The sequence below is a fragment of the Heptranchias perlo genome, chromosome 19, assembly GCF_035084215.1.
Source record: "Heptranchias perlo isolate sHepPer1 chromosome 19, sHepPer1.hap1, whole genome shotgun sequence".
Taxonomy (NCBI): Eukaryota; Metazoa; Chordata; class Chondrichthyes; order Hexanchiformes; family Hexanchidae; genus Heptranchias; species Heptranchias perlo.
This window is the reverse complement of record NC_090343.1, coordinates 30,725,729-30,745,737: the sequence shown is the minus strand read 5'-3', so window position 1 is coordinate 30,745,737 and position 20,009 is coordinate 30,725,729. Positions and strand designations below refer to the sequence as shown.

Here is a 20,009-nt window from a genome sequence, read left to right as displayed (position 1 = left end):
GTGGCCGCTGATCTATCCAGGTGGTGAGGTCTGGAGTCGTCACGCTGTCTGATGTTAGGCGCACCTGGCCTCACAAGCCGCCCGGTGAGCCGCTGTTCTGCCCATGGGTTGTTGTTGTTGCTCCTCCTCCTCCTCCTCCACCACCTCCGTGGCAGATGTGGATAGGGCCTCCTCAAGCGGCACCCCTCTCTGTTGCGCTATAATGCGTCCCACTCTGTCTGGTGCGTATTGAAGCGCTCCCCCAGAATGATCAAGGGACCTGAAGCGCATCTTGAGCGGCCCTATAGCATGCTCAATTGTAGACATGGTAGCAACGTGGCTGTCGTTATATCGACGCTGTTGCTTGGTGGTGGCGTTCCTCAAAGGCGTCATGAGCTATGTGTGCAGGGGGTATCTCTTGTCCCCGAGAAGCCAGCCCTTGCGGGTGTTTGGTGGTGGAAGAGGGGCGGGATGTTGGACTTCTGGAGGATGAAGGAATCGTGGCAGCTGCCAGTGTATCTGGCGCACACGTGAAGGAATCTCTTGCGGTGGTCACAAACGAGCTGAGTGTTGATGGAGTGATAGCCCTTCCTGTTGATGAACAGTCTTGGCTCGTGTGGAGGTGCTTGTATTGCTTTTTGGGTGCAATCGGTTACACCCTGCACCCGTGGGAAGCCAGCCATAGAGTGGAATCCCTCTGCTCTCTCCGTCTGGCTGAGGTCGTCCATGGGGAAGTTGACGTAGTGAGAGGCCCTGCAAAACAAGCAGTCGGTGGCCTGCCTTATGCACTTGTGTGCAGACGACTGAGTCCCGGCGATGTCCCCGGTGGCATTCTGGAATGATCCGGAGGCGGGGAAGTTGAGGGCAGTGGTGACTGACAGCGACAGGTAAGGAGATGCTGCTCGGCCCAGCCGGGAGCAGCTCGGCACGATGCAGGCTGCAGATGTCTGCGACTACCTGATGACTGCTCCTCAGAGGTCCAGGAAGCTGAGCCTCGGCCTGTCGACCCTGTTGTGAGGGTAGTGCCTCCTGTGACATCGCTCTCTCTGTTGTTGCCCTCCATGCTCTTGTGCAGGTGCCTATGGCGCAGCACTGTGTTGTGGAGCTCCATGTGGCAGAAGTGGACACTGTGCCTGGTGAGGCTGGTGATGTTGCTCATCCTCGGATGAAGTGATGAATGCAGCCATGGCGCCCCCCCCCCCCCCACCCCCCATCCTGACGGTGTGAGGTTGAGGGGGTCGGCGAAGTAGGTAAATATGTTCCCACAGTAGAAATAAGAATTTTGAGTGAAAACACAAAGGTCTTGCAGCCAAAACTTTGTCTGAAGTGACAGTGCCCTGCTGCAATAAATGAGGTTTTCTCCCCACCTGTCAAATAATTATTTGCATCTCCCACTGGCTGAAACACGTCTGTTGCAACAGGGAGAGTTTCCCACAGCATGGGAAACACGCTGAGGATCCTTCAAAATTGCACCCCTGCCAATATGTCTACTCAATCAAGGATCTCAAGTACTTTAACTATGTGTAAAAGTATGTAAATTATCATCCTGCCGGCTTTAACTGCCGGTGGGACTCCCACATTCGGGAGGCGCGCGTGCACCCAAACAAGTCACTGGGGAACCCAGAAGTCAGCGGATTGGAGCCGGGCTCCGAACCCGCTCCGGATTTGCTCAATTTTAGAAGTCACCCCGCCCTCGCTCCGCCATTCAAAAATCGGCCCTCTAGTCACCTGTTACAGTATCCAAATGTCTGTTGAATGGATCTAAAGTTTTCAGCATCAGTATTCTACCTAGAAGTCTATCCCAGAGGTTGGTTACTTGTGTGAAGAAATTCTTCCTGACATCAGTCTTAAATTCACCTCTCACCAGTTTGAGCCTTGGTGCAATATTCCAAAGGTACCTTTTCCATACTGTTTAATATATATACTTCGACAAGGTCTGAGCTCAATCTTCATGTAAAGCTAAAGAGCACCAGTTTCTCTGATCTTCCCAAATAACTTAATCCCCTAATGCTGTGAATCAGCCTCATGACTCTTATCTGCATTGCCTCCACAGTGTGAATATTTCCTTTGTGTCTCAATGAGCAAAACTGAAGGTGTAGTCTGATCAGAACAGTTTCAACACAATATATTCTATCTTCTATTTTACTGATTTAGCAATGAGGTTGAGCATTTTGTTCGTTCTATTGATTGCTGGTCCATAGTGACTTGACATGTTGCCATATATACTCACATGTATAAAATTTAAAATATACATCCTTGTTTGGGGTTAAAAGTAGAGGGGTTGTCTTTTCTATGTGCCATTTGCTTCCTCAATTTTCTCTCCTGATTGATTTACCTCCTAGTGGACCCTGCAGTAGCACCACATCAGTGCCTTCTTGTCAGCTGTTGCTCACTCTCCTAGCACTGCAATATTTAAATAGCAATATTCCCTCCTTCAGTTCAGGCTCCTGTTGCTAATTTAAAATAGGGAGACAGCCTAGCAGGTTAAGCACAGGGAAAGGATTGAAGTCAAGAGAGAAAGTTGCCATTTAAGTATCATAGTGCTAGAGAAACAGAACAACAGCTGATAGAAATGCATTGACAGAAATTAAAATGAGTAGAGAGAGGATGCATTTGTGGGTACAGCTGACACGAAAGTAAACTTTTTGGTAGATAGAAGCTGCATAATGTTGATCTTTGTCTTATACAAGTATTGTGCACTTTTGGGGGGAATGGGGTTTAGCTATTTTTACATGAATATGCAGGTCATCCATTTTTCTTCCAATATCTTACTATATTGTGTATAGCTCCCCAGTTTGGAATCATCTATAGGTTTGATCATTTTGTATTTCTGAATCCAAGCTGTTGATGTACACTCTTTTTCCAGCCAAGCTTTTATTTATTTCAAGATTTTACCTTGAGTTCTCACTTCTTTAAACAGTTTGTAAGAATTTTGTTAAAGATTTTCTGGAAGCCCAGATACACCAGATCATCAGGGTTATCACAGTTCACTTGCGATGTGTTCTCAAAAAAGTCGATCAGTTTGATCAGACAGGATCTTCTCTCTTTTTGAAATGGTAGCTGATAGTTACTAGGTTACCACAGAACATCCTCAAATTATCTCCTAATAATTGATCCCATTATTTTACATTGTAGTGATGCAAGACCAATGGGTTTTTAGCTTCCCTGTTTAGATTTAACCTTTCTTGAATATTGGTATTACATTAACTTCTTTCCAATCCAGCAGCATCTCTAGTATTCAATAACTCATGCCCTCTTCCCTAACCTTTCTCTTGCTGTTATACTAATGAAAGAATTTTTCACTGTTGTTTAATGTCTAACTATTCTTATTTGCAAGTTCCTTTTCGCCCCCTGACCACTCTATTAACACGTTTTATAAGTTCATGTATCCAATGGATCCCCTCATTTTTCTCCCTGCAAGCTTTGTAGACTTCATATAGAATGATAACAATTACAGCAGAAAAGCAGGCCATTTGGCCCATGCTAGTTCTTCAACTGGAGCTATTTACCCTCTCATTTCCCTATCCTTTTGTATCAGAGAATGAATTAGATGTTTAACTTCAGATGATCTTTAAAATCCACTTAATTAGCCCTCATTTTTGGTCCTAGGCATGTATTTATTTTATAAGCCATCCAATATACCTGGGAAGGTATTCCATTTGTCCTTAAAAAGGAGAAAATTGTTTAATATTTCCAATCAATCTGTTTAACTTCTTCTCAGCATCAGCTTGGCTTAGTTAGTAGCACACTTGCTTCCAAGTCAGGAGGTTATGGGTTCAAGCTCCACTCCAGGACTTCAGTGACACTTCAGTGCAGTACTGAGGGAGTGCTGCAGTGTTCGAAGTGTAAAATTCATCCTTCAATCAGCATCACTGTTTATTTATCTCATTTCTGTTTGTGGGACCTTGTATGCAAGTTGGCTGTCGTGTTTCTCTACATTTCAAAACTAATTCATTGGCTGCAAAACACTTCGGGGCATACTGAAAAGTGCCATAAAAATAAACTATTTATTCTTTCTCACACTTGCAGTTGGCCTTTCTAAAATTACATATCTGAGCGTTGGTTGTCGGCAGTGCTGTAATCAGATCGTATTAAACTTAAACATGTTAAGTTTTCTATAAAATAAGATCATCCCTTTACTTCCAGTGACCATGAAAAACCTGCCCCATTATGCATTTTACCTGATTTATTTAATCTTCTGAGGATATTGAATAAACTCAGGTAAAACTTTGTAGATACAATTTTGTAATTTCAAACAGCAATCCTAAGATGATTTAACAAAATTCCAATCACAGCACCTCTGCTAAAATAGCAGACCAAATACGATTGAATCAATAACTTAAGCCTTTGTGCACTAATATCTCAAAGTACAATTTTATACCATTGTATGTCAGAGTTTGATTATTATGTCAATGATAAAAACATTCAATTCTATTCTTGACCAGATATTTCTCCAGATTTTTTTTAAAGGGAGTTAATTGACAAAGCATAGCTTGCTTTTGCTAAGAATATATCCCCATATCTACCGCTGTAAGGAAAAACAAATTTCTGTCAGTCACGAGGAATCTTGCATTCCTATCTTCCAGTTCTGTGCTCATCATCTAAGTTAGATAGTCTTTTAGAAAGGGAAAGATTTTGCATTTATATAGCACCTTTCATGACTTCAGGACACCCCAAAGCACTTCACAGTCAATGAAGCACTCTTGAATTGTAATCACTGTTGTAATGTGGGAAATAAGACAACCAATTTGTGCACAGCAATGTCTCACCAACAGCAATGAGATAAATAACCAGATGAGCTGTTGTTTTTTTTTTAAAAAAAAAAGTGATGTTGGTTTAGGGATAAATATTAATGAGGACACGAGGAGAACTCCCCTATTCTCCTTCGAATAGGATCTTTTACATAGGAACAGGAGTAGGCCATTCAGCCCCTCGTGCCTGATCTGCCATTTGATAAGATCATGGCTGATCTGTGATCTAACTCCATATACCTGCCTTTGGCCCATATCCCTTTACACCTTTGGTTGCCAAAAAGCTATCTATCTCTGATTTAAATTTAGCAATTGAGCTAGTATCAATTGCCGTTTGCAGAAGAGAGTTCCAAACTTCTACCACCCTTTGTGTGTAGAAATGTTTTCTAATCTCGCTGCTGAAAGGTCTGGTTCTAATTTTTAGACTGTGCCCCCTACTCCTAGAATCCCAATAGTTTCTCTCTATCCACCCTATCTGTTCCCCTTAATATCTTATAAACTTCGATCAGATCACCCCTTAACCTTCGAAACTCCAGAGAATACAACCCCAATTTGTGTAATCTCTCCTCGTAACTTAACCCTTGAGGTCCAGGTATCATTCTAGTAAACCTACGCTGCATTCCCTCCAAGGCCAATATGTCCTTCCGAAGGTGTGGTGCCCAGAACTGCTCACATCTACCTGAAAAGACAGACTGGGAGTCAATTTAATATTTCGTCTGAAAGACGGCACCTCCAACAGCACAGAACTCGGTACTACACTGAAGTATCACCCTAGATTATGTGCTCCGATCTCTGGAGTGGGGCTTGAACTCACAACCTTCTGACTCAAAGGCAAGAATGCTACCACCGAGTCAAAGCTGACCCCATTTTTTTTTTTTTAAAAGTAAGAGATAGTTACTTAAGAGTTGAAGGGAGGAACCATTTACTTGCCAGTGATGAATTGGCAGAGATATATAATAAATATATGACTTAGTGTTTATAGAGGGAGGTGAGAGTAGCTGAGGAGGATGTGGAAAAGCTACTTTGGTGATAAATATTCAAAATGACACTGTATTTAGAAAGTTAATAAGACAAAAGTAGAAAAGTCACTCAGCCCAGATGATGTACATCTTGGAATTCTCAGACAGATTGAGAGATGACAATAAAGGGTATTAACTGTAATATTCCAAAAATCTTTGGAAACAGAACTAGTGCCAAAATATTTGAGGGTGGCAAATATTACACCCCTGTTCAAGAAAATGAAAAGGGATAACGCAGGAAATTCTAGGCCCCAATTATTCTTACCTCTGTTGCAGGTAAGCTAGAGTCCATGACATGGGATAAAGTGAGTGAATACTTGGAAAGACATGAGCTAATTTTATTTGAAATGTTTTGAGGAAATCAGTGTATAAGGAATACAGTTGATTTTCTAATATTTTATTGCGTCATTTTTTGTTTTTGTCCGATACTGGCAAGTAAACCAATCTTAAAAATGGATCAGCTTGTCAAATTACTTCTCATTTATTTTGAATAACTCAGCCTGCTTTATTTACTCACCATACACTTCCACTAATTTTATTGCTACAGCCCACATCCACTCTATTCTGTTCTAGTAAAGGACTAAAGTGGGATTATATCAAATGGTTGAGTAGTGAATGAAACAAATTATATTGGATTAAAAAGGTTAAGAATTAAGTCACTATAAAGAATTATTAAAATATATACTCACAATACACCAGATAACAAATGAGATCTCAAACTTGTGAGGAAAGCTGAATATTGCTAGACCAATATAAGCAAAAACACAAGTCTCTGTGAAAAGAAAATGGTTTGATGTTATTGGATAAAAATACTGTTTAAGGTTTTAAGACAGCATTGAGACCAAGTAGCAATGTGGCTTTGCACACTGTCCCAGGGACAGGGACCTGGATTTGAATCTAGCTCAGATTGAGAGCATGAAAATCCTCTTGTTCTTCTGCCAAATGTAAGGGTCCTACATGAAAAAATTGTGGGTAGGCTTAACCCACTTCCTAGAGGACATAGGTCCACAGCACAAAACTATGTGCAGTTCAGTATGAACTGGTAACTTAATTTAGAGAAATCAAAAGGGTGATTGATGTGGGGGTGAAATCTTATTGTGTAATAGGTGATGCTTTTCTGAGGATGGGGCACAGTCATGGTAGATTTATTCAGCACCTGGTATGCTGTACCCGACTTGAAAGTGCTTAATACAGATGCTAGGTGAGAAAATAAAATTGAATAGCTGTTCCCTTTCCAGCACTATGTTGAGTAGCACAGCTTTCATCAAAAACTTTAAATTTAAACAATTACATTAAAAAATTCCAAAAGCATAATGTTGCTGTATTGTGTTGAAGTCTGCAATTTCATATATGGCAAGGCCCTGAACCTGCCAATGAGAGAAGCACATAAGTGGAGACTAAACATCTATGGACCTTTTAGTGGTTCAAATGTGCTTTTGATGCAGGCCTTGTAGTACCCCTTCTATCCCAGTGGCTGGGAAATGGTGCATTGTGTAGCAAAACCCAAGAAAGTGAACACCAACAAAGGCTTCAATGATAGTTTTAACATTTTACATAAAAATTATTGAAAGAACATTATATTCATATAAATAAGAGATAATTAGCATGGAAAGGAACCTCCATTTTTTCCACAATATGTTGATTTAAAAAATTGAAATTATTTTCAGAACCTAAAAAAGAATCTTTTTTCCCCCCACAAAGCAGAACATTAACAAAAAGGTTAATATGATGCAAAACAGAACACAGTAAAGCAAAAACAGTACAAAATACAAACAATTTTGTTCAAATATTCTTTCATCACTTTAAATAGCATAACTCTATGCATTTCTCCAGATTATTACAACAATTATGATGAAATCACAATGTGCAAAAGGCAGAGTATTATGTTTTTCCAAGTAAGGAAAAAATAATTCCTTCAAAAGCAACCAATTTTTATTTAAAAATAAATCAGGCTGAACTGGTCTATTTTTCTATTTCCATGCTTGGGTGTCTGCTAGAAAGATGTTAGATATGAATTCATGTTTTATGTAAAGTAGATGAAATTAGCAACTACTTCCTCTTAAATTATTAGGCAGAGCAAGGACTTTTGTAATTAGTTGATTTATACTCCATTTATATTACAGAACTTTGGTTCCCTTTGCACCAAATCTGCAGGATGCTGGCACCTTGTTTGGTGTTGGGGGAAGGTCTGCACAGACCATAATAGAAAAAGCACAAGTTATCAAGTTATGTTATCAGTCTGAAGTGGGTAGGAGGTGGAGGATGTGGAGTTAAGACCAAAGTTGTTTTTTTTTTGTTCGTTCTTGGGATGAGGGCATCGTTGTCAATTATTTATTGTAATAAAACACAATTAGCTTAAGATTTCACAAATGTAAAACAAAAACTGCTTCTGGAATAACCATTACTGCAGCACATATTGTGGAAACTTGATTTGAAGTTTTACAGGACCCAAATAACTAATTTAGGGTGAAAATCTGTGTGCACAAGGTTAAGCAAATCGTAGACCTCTTCTATATAAATAGATGTACAATTTTGCTAAACTAGCACACAGTGGAAATCTTTCCCTTTACTGCTGACATTAAATTTTTTTTTAAAGAGCATTTGGTCCAGAAAATAATTGAGAAGCATGAAGTAAATAAAATTTCCGTTGTAGAAAATTCCAAGAAATGAGAGTCATTTTGAAAGTTCCTGATATGTAAGCTCACTAGAAGTAAACCAAACTATATCTTTACATTTTTTCTGAATTATTTTTGGATGTGACAATTTTATATGAATTAAATTTCTCTCAACAAATTCCACAAATATAAAAGTTGATTATCTTATTTAAAGTTGCTTTTAAAAAATATAAATATCTTGGAAGTTTAGTGGTAGATAAAATTTGATGACAAAATTTGGTTCTACGTGTCAGATTTCATGATCTGCTCTATTTTATCTGGGTGAATGATGATTCCAATTTGCCACTGCTCGGTGCATAAGCAAATCATTACACATTCTGATTATTTGTATGTTTGCTTTATCTTGTGGTAAAACAAACATCCAAATCCTGTTTTGAGAATTTCTGTTACTCCAAATTACTAAACTTTTTCTCTAAGTGCCTTCTCTGCTATGGAGATTGGCCACCAGTGCATTTCAAATGTCCAGTCTACACAAGTGGATTGCATCAGGTGTTAAATGTATCCGTGATTTATATCAATTAGTGTTAATTGTATTCAGGTGGTGTGCATCAATTGGGGACTCTCGTATCGATTTATAGGACGGGGGGAGAATGTGGAGCTCTGTGAATAAAGGCTTGGAAGCAACTGAAGACTAGGCTCTAGTATTCTGTCCTTCACCACCTGGCTATCCAAACCCAACATCAGGGGCCAATGTAACACCTGCCCTCTAAGAAAAAGAACATACAAGGTAATACTTGCCATCTTTTTGTATAAAAAAATAATTCTCAGGATGTGGGCCTCGCCGTCATTTATCGCCTATACCTAATTGCCCCGATAAGGTGGTTGTGGGCTGCCTTCTTGAACCGCCAGCTGTTAAGAGTGGGACTGGAATCATTTATATATTCTAGAAAGACCAGAACGGGGAAGGACAGCAGGTTTCCTTTCCTAAACGACATTAGTGAACCAGTTGGGTTTTTACAATAATCAGACAGCTTCATAGTCACTTTTACTGATAATCCAGATTATTTTCAAACTGAATTCAAATTCTCAATCTGCCATGGTGGGATTTGAACTCATGTTCACGCCCAGGCCTCTGGATTACTAGCACAGTAACATATCCACTACATTACAATACCCTTGTAGCTTTCTGTACCCTACTGCAGTCATATTATTTTTTGCCCACCTTGCTATCTATCACCACTAAGTTTTCCAGACAGTAACAACTCCAACTTTCCATGTGACTCTTGAATAGTGTGCTCAGTCATTTTTCAAATTATATTAAGCCTCATTAACTCCTCAGCCAAATTAAAAATCATGTAACTAATTTTAGAAACATTTCCACATTGTAATTGAAAAGACTGGAGTAATACAAACTTCCCCCAAAAATACGTACCGCACATAAAAGCAACAGTCCGCAGTGTCTGCTGCATAAGGATTTGAGTAACTGGGGAGAGGTTATGGTGAGCATAGTGTGACATCACAATGCCAGAAAACAGAATCGCCATGATTCCTACAAACAAGCAAGGAAAAAAAAAGGTTTTGATACAGGAAGTTCTACTCATTAAATTAAACCTAAAATGTCAGTCACTTAAATTTGTGAATTACTGAAACTGTGATAAATAAGTATAACTAATGACAAATATTCATGTATGGAACACTGGCATTTTCATGTACTATAGAATGGATATGGTGAAAGTACTCATATTTCTCATATGGCTTCAAAAATAGTCTCACTCCTATTCTTAAACAGCACTTTACAAAAAGATGTAATCATAATGAAGATTAAATCAGGCTCATTCCTGCAATGTGGGGCTCATGTTTTACAAAACTTAAGCAGTCTGCCACAACTCAGGTCACTTGTAATCCTCAAAAACTACAAGCAAAAAGAGGCCTTGATCTTATTTTCCTACTTTGTGTTTGAACCGGCTCCTCCACAGATTAAAATTAGTAAGCTGTTATCGGAATCAATTGCATCTTTTAACCAACTTACTATGATTTCAACAGGAAAAGGAATACTTCAAGACTGAAATATAGTAATTTCTCTAATGTAGCATTTTCTTTAACTGTTCAAGCAAGATTAACCAAAATAAGTTATGCTCTAACAAGTACAATTTATTATGGTATTCTGCATATTTCAAAATACCCTTTCATCTCTATATTCTTGGAATAGATGGTCAAAGTATATATAATTCCATAAAAGGAAACAAGGCTATTTGTGTAAAAGGAAGAACTAAATCAATTGCATGACATACATAATTGAAAAGGTTACTGAATGAAAGTTTCCCAGAAAATAAAATATAAAATTTGAAAGGCAACATTGTAAAACTTGCAAAAGGGAAGAAACCTTAGTTAAAAGTATTTAAATAGCAATATCGCAAAAAAGGTGATAGGTAGCTTTATCCAACTTGCTTGTTTCTACTGGTCTAAAAAGCAATTTTGAGTTACCATTAAGTGGACTTTGAGCTGGAAATATATAACTATTCAATGAAATTAATATAGATGTAAAGGATTTAAATGTGTTCTGTTTGTTATTACATTAATCTACTATATTACTGGCCCTCTTGTAGTTTTGTTCACAGTAAATGAGATGATACACCATTTTGTAATGGTTCTGGAATCTATCCTAATGGTTCAGCTGGTTAAGGCTGTGAGTAGGTGAGCCACAAAAGACAGGGAAATCCTAGATTTCCTTCAGTAAAACTTTAAATTTAGGGGAAATATAGGTTACCTACACAACACTTGACTGTGGAAGATATGTGCAACAGCCTCTCCCCTTCCCCAATATTTAACAGCTCTAAACCCAAGGTTAGCACTGGAGGTGATTGAAAGAGTTTGGAATGAGATTGGTTTGAAAATTTTAACCATAAGTTGAGTTCCTTATTGTTCATGGCTGCCCATTACTGCTTCAGTATGTTAACTATAAAGATTGGCAAAACTGATAGACATCAAAAACAGAGTAGATTTTATCTGTCACAGTATTAAGTAATGTGGCAGATGAAGTAGACTAATTGGTTTTAGTTACAACGGCTTATTAAATTGATGTATTTTAGCACTAACTTTACTTCGATCATCCAATTAAAATCAGCTTTTATCTGAATGATGGCTGTTGCAGAATGTGCTAATACAGTAGATCTTAGAAATTGTAAAAGATATGACAAAGTTTCTAGGCACTAAGACTAAAATACTAGAAATTTAATTTGAATTGAAAAGAAACGATGGATAAAATTTCAATTTGAAAATGTGATCCAAGTAGTAAAATGCACAAATCTGTAGATGGTATTACTATGTCTGGAATTTATTTACTATGTCTGGAATTTATTTAAAAGCTGCTCATCTCCAACATCTTTCAGTTCTGATAAATGGTCATTGACCTGAAACGTTAACTGTTTCTCTCTCCACAGATGCTGCCTGAATGTTTCCAGCATTTTCTGTTTTTTTTTAGATTTCCAGCATCTGCAGTATTTTGATTTTATCAATCTACAATGTTTTGTGTTTAGATGAATTTTAAAATGTCAACATCTACCTTAATAAAAGGTACTTTGCCTCCATGGCTAATAATTTTGGTTTGTTAATTTTCCTTTCATTATTCCATTAACCATTTCCCTCCCTCTTTTCCCACTTGATTCTTTCATCTCTCTCCTGTCATCCACGCTTCTATTTTTTCTTTTAGTTTTTGTTTCCTGTTTGTTTCCCTTCCTGCTCCAATCTTGCTCCTCCCAATTTCAAATTTTAATTTAGTTTACATTTCAGTTTCAATTAACTTTGTTTTGTGTATTGCACTTAGTATTTTTGATTTTCTTTTCTCCAATTATATGGAAAAAATAACAAAACAGCTCGTTTGACCAGTTGGTGCAATCAGTTTTCATAAACTTGGGTGTCTTGTAAGGTGTGAATTGGTAAGGGTCAAAGGCAGGAATGATTAGAATGAAATGAGATAGGATAAATCAAGGTTGACAATATGGACAAGAACAGTCTGGCCAAGAAATTCAGGCACACCCATTTTTGGGTGTGCAGGGTGGGGGCACAGGGAACAATCCCTGAGCTGTGGATCGGTGTCAGGTAACAGCCCACATTCATTTAACAAAGGGTTGGGAGAAGCACATCTGCTCCTCCCGGCTCCACTTTCAGGTAAGTATATTTTTAAAAACTTACCTTGTTGGTTGCGTCTAACACATGGACCCTTTAAGGACAGCCTGCTGGGCCGCTTATAGGATTGGTTTTCCTGAGTGCAGCTGGCTCCTGATTCCTCAGGTCAAACCAATCTTGTAGTGGGGGCCTCAAACAGGCATTGGGCCCCTTATTTGCAATATGCAAAGAAAGGGCCACCTCCTGTTTTAAGCATGGGCACAGCAGGCAAAACTTTTGGCCTTTATCAATAAGGCGGGCGGCATCCTTCCGGCTCGTAATAAGTGTGTGCTTCCTGCCCACTATAGTGGAAGCTTAAGAGGCCACTTAGCACCCAAATTTCTAGGCCTCTGATTTTACTTACAAGATCGCATCCATGAACAAAGTTGGAAGCCAGTGCAAAAGTTGTCAGTCTATTTAATCTATTCTGTGCCTCGAGTCCTGAAATTACAGGACAGCAGCTGGAAATATTGAAGAACACTTCTAATATGAATTACAATATGAACCTGGTTAATACTAAGTGATTTGCACTGAGAATTTTGAAATTGTTCAAAAGATTGCTCGTTATTTCCAACATTTGGGAGATTTATTCAGAGCTTCCATTTGAATTAGATCAATTACTAATGTTACTTTGGAGCCCCAGAACTCAAAGACCATTTTAATTTCACATTTGGGGTAGAGGAGCAACGGGATCTAGGGGTACAGATGAACAGATCACTAAAAGTAGTGACGCAGGTTAATAAGGCCATAAAAAAAGCAAAACAAGCACTGGGGTTCATTTCTAGAGGGATAGAATTAAAAAGCAGAGAAGTTATGTTAAATCTGTATCGAACCTTGCTTAGACCACACTTGGAGTACTGTGCATAGTTCTGGTCTCCATATTATAAAAAGGATATGGAGGCATTGGAGAAGGTTCAAAAAAAGGTTCACAAAGATGATACCAGAACTGAGAGGATATACTTATCAGGAAAGGCTGAACAGGCTAGGGATCTTTTCTTTAGAAAAGAAAAGGCTGAGGAGTGAACTGATAGAGATCTTTAAGATAATGAAAGGGTTTGACAGGGTAGATGTAGAGAAAATGATTACACTTGTGGGGGAGTCCAAAACTAGAGGTCATAAATATAAGATAGTCACTCAAAATGAGGTGCCAACCTGGTGAAGCTACAACTCAGGACCACATGCATGTTAAACAGCAGAAGCAACATACTATAGACAGAGCTTAGCGATTCCACAACCAAACGATCAGATCAAAGCTCTGTAGTCCTGCCACATCCAGTCGTGAATGGTGGTGGACAATTAAACAACTAACGGGAGGAGAAGGCACTGTAAACATCCCCATCCTCAATGATGGCGGAGTCCAGCACGTGAGTGCAAAAGACAAGGCTGAAGCTTTTGCAACGATCTTCAGCCAGAAGTGCCGAGTGGATGATCCATCTCAGCCTCCTCCCGATATCCCCACCATCACAGAAGCCAGTCTTCAGCCAATTCGATTCACTCCACGTGATATCAAGAAACGGCTGAGTGCACTGGATACAGCAAAGGTTATGGGCCCCGACAACATCCCGACTGTAGTGCTGAAGTCTTGTGCTCCAGATCTAGCCGTGCCTCTAGCCAAACTGTTCCAGTACAGCTACAATACTGGCATCTACCAGACAATGTGGAAAATTGCCCAGGTATGTCCTGTCCACAAAAAGCAGGACAAATCCAATCTGGCCAATTACCGCCCCATCAGTCTACTCTCAATCATCAGCAAAGTGATGGATGGTGTCGTCGACAGTGCTATCAAGCGGCACTTACTCACCAATAACCTGCTCACCGATGCTCAGTTTGGGTTCCACCAGGACCACTCGGCTCCAGACCTCATTACAGTCTTGGTCCAAACATGGACAAAAGAGCTGAATTCCAGAGGTGAGGCGAGAGTGACTGCCCTTGACATCAAGGCAACATTTGACCGAGTGTGGCACCAAGGAGCCCTAGTAAAATTGAAGTCAATGGCAACCAGGGGAAAATCTCTCCTGTGGCTGGAGTCACACCTAGCACAAAGGAAAATGGAAGTGGTTGTTGAAGGCCAATCATCTCAGCCCCAGGACATTGCTGCAGGAGTTCCTCAGGGTAGTGTCCTAGGCCCAACCATCAACGGATGAACGGACACCACGCAACAATCGCCAGACAGGAGGGTTCCCTCCCAGTCGGGGAACACTTCAGCAGTCAAGGACATTCAGCCTCCGATCTTCAGGTAAGCGTTCTCCAAGGCGGCCTTCGAGACACACGACAACGCAAAATCATCGAGCAGAAATTGATAGCCAAGTTCCGCACTCATGAGGACGGCCTCAACCGGGATCTTGGGTTCATGTCACACTACATGTAACCCCACCAACGAAAAAAAGTTATCTGTTTTTAATACAACTGGTCATTCTCTCTCTTTCTCTGCCTTTCGGATGTTTCTCTCTCTCTGTCTTTGTGTTGTGACCGTTTGTGTATTCGGTAGTCTTGTATGTAATGTTTCTCTGTCTGAACACTATTCAACTCCTTTGATTGCTTTATGGGCAGTTGGAAAGATTATCTGTAATCACCAGACATTGTTCTCTGACTATATACGCTGTATCTTTTATGGAATCCCACACTCACCTGACTAAGGAGGAAGCCTCCGAAAGCTTGTGATTTTAAATAAAACTGTTGGACTATAACCTGGTGTTGTAAGACTCCTTACATTTGTCCACCCCAGTCCATCACCGGCATCTCCACATCATGAAATACTTTCTGCACTGATTCCAGGTTCAGGCGTGATGCTCCTGGGGCTGACATTCTCAGTAATCTCCCTCCATGCCTGGTGGATTCGGTTTATAGGGATCCTCTTGACACTGGCCGGGAAGAGAACTTCCCTCCTTGCCCTGACCTCTTCCAGCAGGACCGCCAGGGAGGCCTCAGGGAACCTGGGGCTTGCCTGCGACTTATGCTGAATCAATTTCTTTCTCCACCATTCCAACAGCAAATGCTTGCAGGAGGGAGTGCAACCTCACAAGAGGAGGTACATTTCCACTTTAAATAGGCCTCTGGCTGACCCACCAGAAATTACGTTTGGAAGTGGGTGGGTTTTCCAGCAGGTCAGCAAATCGAGGGGCTTGGGGACAGAAACCCCATCGGTAAGATTATAATGAGGCCTGGGAGTTAAAATATCTCAGGTCTATTTTCTGGGAGCGAGTTTCACATTCACTCTGCTACCCACCTGCCCAAAACACACCCAAAATTGTAGTTAAAATAAGGAGGTCTTTTTAAAACCTCCTTATCCGAGATTATTCTGGTTTCCGCATTGCGGACAAGGCCATCCCTTGTAGACTTGAGAGGGTAGTGGTGGGCCGCTTTCTTGAACCGCTTCATTCCGTGTGGGGAAGGTGCTCCCACAATGCTGTCAGGTAACAAGTTTCAGAATTTTGACTAAGCAGCAATGAAGGAACGGAGATATATGTCCAAGTCAGGTGTAAATTTCCCTTTATTCGACCAAAATGGTCTCTTACATATCCTGGAGAAGACTTATTGGGACATAAAGGATTTTGAATACAGTGCCATTTAAATTTAGAAAGGCGTCAGTCAAGTACAAACAAAATAAGACAAAGTCTGTATATATTTGAAAATTGTGTCTTAGACTCCCTGAAGTCTGTTTCCAGGGAGACCACAACAACAAACCATGCAACTCTGTACAGGGTCAGGCAAGGCACACAATTTGAGTTTTAGCTGCTGTTCAATTCTCAATGTACAATGACAGAGTCTTAAAGAGGCAGTTACCACAATAACAACAGAAAAAACATTCTTGTTTTATTTCTACCAACGCATCAGCCAAGATATTTGTGTTCAAGGACATGAGAGCTAGTATCTGGATACCTAGACGCATAGTTTACCATGGATAATATGTACCATTTCCCCAACTGACTCCTGTTGGGTCCCATGCCTATGACATCTTCACCCACTCTTTTGAATAGTTTGTTAATAATGGGTAAGGAATGTAATGGAACTTAGCTACAGTCCCCCTGTTTACCCATTTGTTGATATTGGACACAAGTGCTACAAAATTCAGCCATGGTTTTAAAGATGCTAGGCCAATCAAAGAGGTGTAGCAACCTGTCTTTTGTACGTTTTATCCCTTGATATCCTGCAAAAGGGTACGTACTTGTTTTCAGTATGCCTGTGGTATCACCATATATAGGAACTCTTCTGGTTTCTATTCTTCAAAACGGTCTGGATTTGTACTATTGGACCAAAAATCCACCCTCATAACTATACCATCCTGGTTCCGGTTGTCTGTCCCCAACATCTCAGGTGACTTGAGCTCACATGTCCTCTAATTCAGTGTTGTTTTACTGAGCCTTTACTAATTTTTGGAAATCTAAACTACCCAAGTTCTCCCGATTAATTATTTCTCTGGAGCTTCTTGTGGGGAAATCTCAGCTTCCTCATATGCACTGAAGTGACTCAGCATTACTGCAATAGTAGGGATTTCTTCAACCTGGGACCTGGCTACTATTTCAGGGTCAGTGAGCGCTGAGCTGGCTGTTATTATTTTGTACTGGCTCAGCTCCACAGGCTTTGCCTGTTCGTCAAAGTCACTACCAAAGCTTTTTCTACCCTTAGCTGAATTATTTATAACATTTTCATCATTCCAATCATTCTCCAGGAAAACTACGAACAATATTGTATTTGGATCTTGGTCAATGATACATCAACTGACCTAGCGAGACTAACAACACAAATCTTTCTACTTGGTTGAGAATATTTGGGTAGCAGTGACCACAATGTAATTACAATCAGTGCATGAACAGAAAAGGAAATGGAAAGTCAAGGACAAAGCAAAAGCAACTAGAGAGGAAATTATAGCAAGATAAAAAAGGGACCTTGTTGAGATTAAATGTAAAGAAAAACTAGGCAATATAAACTGCAGGCCAGCATTGGGAAATATTTATGTAGAAGGTGGAAAGGGTACAAACCAAGTGCATCGAAGACTGTGGAACCATGGATGAAGAGAAGGGAGATCAAATTTTGAAGTATTAAAATTACTTGATTACAGGGCAGATAACAAAAAAAAAACTATGTAGGAAAGCTACAAAAAGGAGGAATAGAAAGGCTAAGAAGGAGCGCAGAGAAAATTAGCAAAACAGAAGGGCTATTAAAAGGTTTACTGTAGGCATATTAGTAGCCACTAAGAAGTGGAGAAGGCAAGCTTCTAGTGGAAAATGAAGGAAAGGTGTGATAAACGGTGTTCCACAGCAGTCCATGTTGGAGCCACTCTGATTTACTATTATATATATATATATATATATATATATATATATATATATATATATATATAGAAATTTGCTTTTGACACAAAATTTGGGAGTGAGTTAGACAAATTATGCTAAGTTTTGTGAAAGATTGTCAGAGGACATAGGCCAACCGGATGGCAGATAGATGGCAGGTGCAGTTCAATGAAGTGATACATTTTGGAAGCAACAATAGGGAAAGAAAATACACCATAAATTTATAATATAGTGGAGAAGCAGATACACCAGGTATTAAAAGGTGGCAGCACAAATAGATCAGGTCACAGAAAGGCAAAAGGGAATCCTTGGTTTTGTATCTCAACATAGAATACCAAAAGGAGATAATTTTGAACTAGTACATGATCTTAATTAGCTGGAGTACTCTGCACTGCTTTTTACACCCTATTATAGGAACAATATAAATGCAATGGAAAAAGCTCAAGATTGATACATTGGGTTGTTACCAAGGATGTGTGTTTATAGCTATGAAAAGGAACTTGAGACGTTAGAGCTTTATCACTAGAGTTAAGAAGGTTAAAGGGTGATGGAAGTCTTTAACACTACAAAGGAGGACAAATCCAATCCGGCCAATTACCGCCCCATCAGTCTACTCTCAATCAGCAGCAGTGATGGAAGGTGTCGTCGACAGTGCTATCAAGCGGCACTTACTCACCAATAACCTGCTCAACGATGCTCAGTTTGGGTTCCGCCAGACCACTCGGCTCCAGACCTCATTACAGCCTTGGTCCAAACATGGATAAAAGAGCTGAATTCCAGAGGTGAGGTGAGAGTGACTGTCCTTGACATCAAGGTAGCATTTGACCGAGTGTGGCACCAAGGAGCCCTAATAAAATTGAAGTCAATGGGAATCAGGGGGAAAACTCTCCAGTGGCTGGAGTCATACCTAGCATAAAGGAAGATGGTAGTGGTTGTTGGAGGCCAATCATCTCAGCCCCAGGACATTGTTGCAGGAGTTCCTCAAGGCAGTGTCCTAGGCCCAACCATCTTCAGCTGCTTCATCAATGACCTTCCCTCCATCATAAGGTCAGAAATGGGGATGTTCGCTGATGATTGCACAGTGTGCAGTTTCATTCACAACCCCTCAAATAATGAAGCAGTCCGAGCCCGCATGCAGCAAGACCTGGACAACATCCAGGCTGGGCTCATAAGTGGCAAGTAACATTCGCGCCAGACAAGTGCCAGGCAATGACCATCTCCAACAAGAGAGAGTGTCTAACCACCTCCCCTTGACATTCAACGGCATTACCATTGCTGAATCCCCCACCATCGACATCCTGGGGGTCACCATTGACCAGAAACTTAACTGGACCAGCCATATAAATACGGTGGCTACAAGAGCAGGTCAGAGGCTGGGTATTCTGTGGCGAGTGACTCACCTCCTGATTCCCCAAAGTCTTGCCACCATCTACAAGGCACAAGTCAGGAGTGTGATGGAATACTCTCCACTTGCTTGGATGAGTGCAACTCCAACAACACTCAAGAAGCTCGAAACCATCAGGACAAAGCAGCCCGTTTGATTGGCACCCCGTCCACCACCCTAAACATTCACTCCCTTCACCACCGGCGCACAGAGGCTGCTGTGTGTACCATCCACAGGATGCACTGCCAAGGCTTCTTCGACAGCACCTCCCAAACCCGCGACCTCTACCACCTAGAAGGACAAGAGCAGCAGGCACATGGGATCACCACCACCTGCACGTTCCATTCCAAGTCACACACCATCCCGACTTGGAAATATATCGCCGTTCCTTCAAAATCCTGGAACTCCCTTCCTAACAGCACTGTGGGAGAACTTTCACCACATGGACTGCAGCGGTTCAAGAAGGCGGCTCACCACCACCTTCTCAAGGGCAATTAGGGATGGGTAATAAATGCCGGCCTCGCCAGCGACGCCCAGATCCCATGAACGAACAAAAAAAATGGGTTGCGGCAAGCTAATGGTGATCAACTGTTGCAGCTGGTCAGCAAAATGATAATGAGAGAGCACAAATTGCAAAAATTAAAGGGGAAGTTTGAAAGTTAGAAAATATTTCTCTACACAGTGGACTGTTAGAATGTGGAATTCTCTATCATAAGCTTCTATTAAGCAAAGTTCATAAATTCTTTCAAAGAGAATTAGACAGTTGGTGCATGTGGAGAAAAATACTGGTGCAGACCTATAGAATC

General features: G+C 40.5%; 1 protein-coding gene across 1 annotated transcript in view; it reads right to left on the bottom strand.

The window, feature by feature from the left end:
• Positions 1 to 20,009, bottom strand: part of slc9a8 (solute carrier family 9 member 8) — an 84,421-nt gene that overhangs the window by 18,052 nt on the left and 46,360 nt on the right. The window contains exons 11-12 of the mRNA XM_068000579.1: positions 9,797 to 9,913; positions 6,439 to 6,521 (exon numbers count right to left, since the gene is read on the bottom strand). Coding sequence (XP_067856680.1) covers positions 6,439 to 6,521; positions 9,797 to 9,913 — 200 coding nt within the window. The remainder of the gene's footprint in view (positions 1 to 6,438; positions 6,522 to 9,796; positions 9,914 to 20,009) is intronic.